We start from the raw sequence: 4,861 nt of genomic DNA, 5'->3' as shown, positions 1-4,861 counted from the left end.
ATACTCTTTCGTTAACTAAACTCTTGAGTTAATTTTGAGCAGATTTTGAAAGAATTTTATATTGCTTAATTTAGGACAAAATGCGATGTTGAAAATGACGACAAATCTAATGGCTTTCCACGACATTCGACTATAAATTGGAAATCTATTATTGAAAAGTTATAAATTATGCAACATTCTACATTTGTGTTATTGAATATATGACGCAAACAATTCTCTGTTTATACACAAAATACACATATATCAGTCATGCAATAGCATTTGATAGAAGAAAAACTTTCTACGTTTCAAATGAAATGAGAGAACGCAATTACTTGAAATTTTTATAAGGATGTTTTCGTTTTTTACCAATATATGTGTTCTTTTTACTCTTACATGAGTCAAACAATCTATCTCAGAATCTTTCTGTTCTTTCACTGATTGGTTTTGATCGTTGAGATAGAAGTGATATTGATGTCTTCGGAGCCTAAAAAAAGACACAAGTAAAATTATAAATATAAATGAAAATTTAGCCAACATGAAGAAAAAGAATATTATTAAATAGTTGCCAAATAAAGGAATTAAAAAAAAAGGAATGCGATATTTATTTTAATAACACAAAAATTTCTTCAAACTTATTAGATTTTCAATTTTTAATGTGAGCTACTATTCTTTGTATAAACGGAAAATGCTCAATCATTTCGATGTAAGACTTTAAAACGGCCTTAAAATGCAGAGTATTCCTATGTATTGATTTATACATATGTGATAATAATTTATACATATAAGTTTTCATTGAATATGAATTTAATGTCAGAATTTCAAAATGACATAAACTTCATTTCATCCATTTCAATTTTCTTTGTTTAAGTTCTTCTGCAAAATAATATTTCCTAAGCTAGCCAAAAAATTTTCTTTCATCCAGAAATGTTATATATCGAAGAAATTGGGCAAATAAATTTTTCAAATAAGCAGCATGATTCATTTTTGATTTTAGATAATAAAGAAAAATAAAATCAAATTTATTTTTTAATGCATCTTCGATCAGCACAAACGTGCAATAGAAAAAAAAAAAATATTGTAACAAAATCATCGAAAATATCTGTTTCGAAATATTCTATAAAGTAAAAAAAGTGACGTCTGTAGAACATTCTCCTAGTAAATCTCTTGATGCTGATTTTGGAGCCGATATCAGAAAGACTTCTAATGACTTAAATTATTTATTGAAGTAGACTCTGATAGTTTAATTGAAGTTAATGTGTGTGCTGTTACTAACTCTTTTAATAATCAGGGTTCTTCTAATAGATTAAATTCGATTAAAAAAGAAATAACAGGTACACTACTCCCTTTTTGATACATCGATACTCGGGAGAATATTGGGAACCGTTAAGTTTGAATAAATTATTATATAACAAATTCGATAACATTAAGTATCAAAATTTTAATTGTATTAATTTCCAAATTTAGAAATTAAGATGCTAATAAATTTGTAATAATAAATTATCTAACCTATTGCCTGATAACTGGGTGGTGTTCATTCCTAATTTTAATTTTCCGTTTTGATATTATTAAAGGACTTAAATCTTTATCTCTTTCTCTCCTTAGAAGCTATCTGCAAGGGTATTTTTGGCTAATCCGATTGGAATTAAATTTGTTAGCAGATTCAAAGATAAAAATGATAATAAAGATTCTAATACCGTAATTAAAATAGTCTTGATATTCAGGAAATATGATCTATACATTTTAACAAAAGAAAGAAACGGTTGGAAGAAAGAAACCGATTAATCGATAAAAAAGACAACTTAAAACTATAATAAAATTCTTTAACATGACTGATCTTACAAATACCCTACCTTTGTATTACTCGCCGATTTTGCACTTTGCAAATATTTTATTTTCAATTACTTCGCAAATCTTTGTAGATTTGTAAAGTAATTGAAAATAATAGACACATATTTCTTCATATGCAATTTTAAAGATGAAAATTATCTCTTGCATTTATAAATCAGTAATTAACTGAATTAATTTTTAAATCAACCATTGCTTTCTTCTGTTGTCCCAAAATTATATTTCCCGGATACTACAACTATTTTCATTTTGTTTCTCAGCGAGTAAAGCTGAGTTTAAGGAAAAAGATAAATTCAATGACCCCTGCATAAATTCAATGACCCCTCTTCGAATCACTTAAAATCCACACGCTCCTCTGTACTGGTAAATTTTGAAATTCCGACTAGAAATTCGAAATCTTCGATCTTAAAAACCTGTAAGAAAATATTTTCAGATAATTTTAATATTTATTTTAAAAAATAATGATTAATTTCATGACGTCTATACACTAGTAGCCCACTTTGTGTACGATATCTGTAGACATACGATATCGTAAACACTGAAAGGATTTTACGAAAGATTTGTTATAATTTCAAGAAGTGATATTTCTAAAATTGACATATTCCAAAGCGGTAATCCAAATGCTTATTGTATGAATCGTTATCTTCTCTAATATGTATTACAGTAAAATATTTATAAAAAAAAATACTACTAAACAAATTATTTAATACTGAACGTACCATGTGAATGTCTTTGATTATTCTTAATATTTATGCACTGATAAACATGTTCTTCATATTCTTTTCCATTGTTTGTCTTGTAATTGCTGCATATATTACATTTGAATTGAAATCTGTCATTATCATCCTCTTCGTTATTAATCTCGAATTGTTCGCAATCGGCGGCATGATTCTCTATCTCGTTATGTGGAAAACATTTATTGCATATAGGACAATTTACATTATTTGTCGGTACATTATCGGATCGATTACCATTCTGAAAATCAAACTGCTATAAATGAGAAAGAGTTATAAAAGACAGTAATACTTTGTCAAATTTAGAGATAACAAAAGTGAAATTTTTTTACAACTTACTTGATTCATCTCAGATGATTTGTCCTCATCAGACAATAGTTCATGCTCCCAACTTCCGTTTCTATTATCTATCCTACATAATTCTTCTACCTTTCGTCGTTCGCAAAGCTTCACTCTCTTTATGTTATTTTGCTCCTCATCGCTTTTCTCCTCCTTCACCGCTGCTCGCGCCTCTTTCGCTTTTTTGTTTAAAGACAACCGTTTGTCTCGTAATCGCACTTCTTTCAATATCGGCCGAAACTTCGCATCCTTTTCCCCCACACACACTTTTTTCTCGTCATTACTCCAATCTTCTTCTAGTTGACAACGAATTTCTTCTTCTGTCATTGTATTGTCTTTCTTTTGATTTCTTTTGATTTCCTGTTCAACATTTTCACTCTCACATCGCGTCTTTGGAAATAATTTCGATGTAGCATTTTCCTTTCTTTTTCTAACCAGACTTAAACGCGTTTGAGGATTGGGAGGTCTTATTCTTCTAGGATACGCGGTTAATTCAGGCGAGCGTGAATGTTTAATATTTGTCTCATTGTCAATATTCGTGTTGCTATTATCATCGCTGAAAGAATTACCTGCAATCACGTTTTCTTTCTTATAACTAGCATGCGCATGCTGATTATCAACATATTCTACATTATTCGATTTATCATTCAATTGAATTCTCTTTTTTTTATTACGAGTAAAGTCGTATTGATTGTCGTCTTCGTTCTCAGAAGAACTGTCTCTATTCAGAGTAGCGATGAGAGTATTCGCCTTACGTTTACTAGCTCGCTCATAACCGTCTCGATGTGTACATTCTGCTTGGATCTGTTCAGTTTTAGGATTTGTTAATGGTTTTTTATCCGAACTACTGTTAGCGGTGCTGACCTATAGAAACACAAGGATTAAAATCAAAATAAGATTAAATGAAGTAAACAACTATTTTTTTTTAAACAAATACAATTTATTCAAAAATGTTTCTCGTAGTTTACAGCTTTATTCAATAATTGCGTATATTCTTGTAAAACGCTCACGAATATTATACATGTTTTCATATAAATCTAATTTTATAGTAATATCAAAATATCAAACATATGAATATGCGTATACGTATGTTTTTTCTTAGTCTGTTCGGCAAAAAAAAATGCCAATGTAAGTTCACAAGTAATTTTTACATGTAATTTTTACACTTTGACGTAAATTAAAATGATAGAAGCATCGCCCGCAAATAATATATAAAAGTATTATATGCATTATGTTAGTAGAATATCAGATATAATAAATGCATCTTAACGATATTGCGATACTGCATTATATGGTTTTTGAAAAAGTGAATTATAGCCTTGATAAAATAAAATCCTCATATTATCCCATATTTTTAAGAATTTGCCATATTTTAAATTCAAGATAAATTGAAGATTCCTAAAAATTATTTTCAACTTTTTTTCAGATTTTATATACATTTTCAGAAATTATAGAATGAGAAGTCTTGAAAATCTAAGAATATCAAAATTTAAATACATATAAAAAATTCCAGTAATAATATAAACCTCAACACTTATAAAACGTGTTCAAATTCGTATTTAAAAAATTTGAGAAATTTTCTAAAAACTTTTTATACATTCTAATTCTAAAATTTACAATAAAAGTTTTGAAAAATTATATGAAGAATTATAAGAAAAATTTTCACCGGAAAGATTATAATTTGTTAAAAAAAAAACAAGAGCGGATAACATAACCGCTCATAGAAAAATTTTTTCTAAAATTAATAAGATTTCTTTCAAATCAATTGAATCTTTTCGCAACTTGACTTTATTGGTAACTTCAAGAATTTCAAATTACATTTATAAATGAGAGAGAGAGAGAGAGAGAAAAAAAAGAAGAAAAAGAAGAAGATCCACAAGATTCGATTACGACTCTTTGAATTTTGTTTATCAAACAATTACACACGTTCAATCTGTTTTATAAACGACCATTTGTTTTCA

The 4,861-nt window shown here is 28.1% G+C and overlaps 1 protein-coding gene across 5 annotated transcripts in view; it reads right to left on the bottom strand.

Annotated features, from left to right (window-relative positions):
* Positions 1 to 324: 324 nt before the first annotated feature.
* LOC108690313 overlaps positions 325 to 4,861 on the bottom strand; it is a 10,499-nt gene continuing 5,962 nt past the window's right edge. Inside the window, exons 4-6 of one of the 5 annotated variants that reach the window (XM_018197536.1) lie at positions 2,901 to 3,764; positions 2,547 to 2,817; positions 325 to 466 (exon numbers count right to left, since the gene is read on the bottom strand). In XM_018197536.1, coding sequence (XP_018053025.1) covers positions 414 to 466; positions 2,547 to 2,817; positions 2,901 to 3,764 — 1,188 coding nt within the window. In that variant the 3' untranslated portion in view covers positions 325 to 413. Of the gene's footprint in view, positions 467 to 2,027; positions 2,241 to 2,546; positions 2,818 to 2,896; positions 3,765 to 4,861 lie in introns of those variants that run through there. The other 4 variants (XM_018197538.1, XM_018197539.1, XM_018197540.1 and 1 more) reach the window with 4 other exon arrangements.

This window comes from Atta colombica, unplaced genomic scaffold (assembly GCF_001594045.1).
Source record: "Atta colombica isolate Treedump-2 unplaced genomic scaffold, Acol1.0 scaffold310, whole genome shotgun sequence".
NCBI lineage: Eukaryota > Metazoa > Arthropoda > Insecta > Hymenoptera > Formicidae > Atta > Atta colombica.
This window is presented reverse-complemented; position numbering and strand designations above follow the sequence as displayed.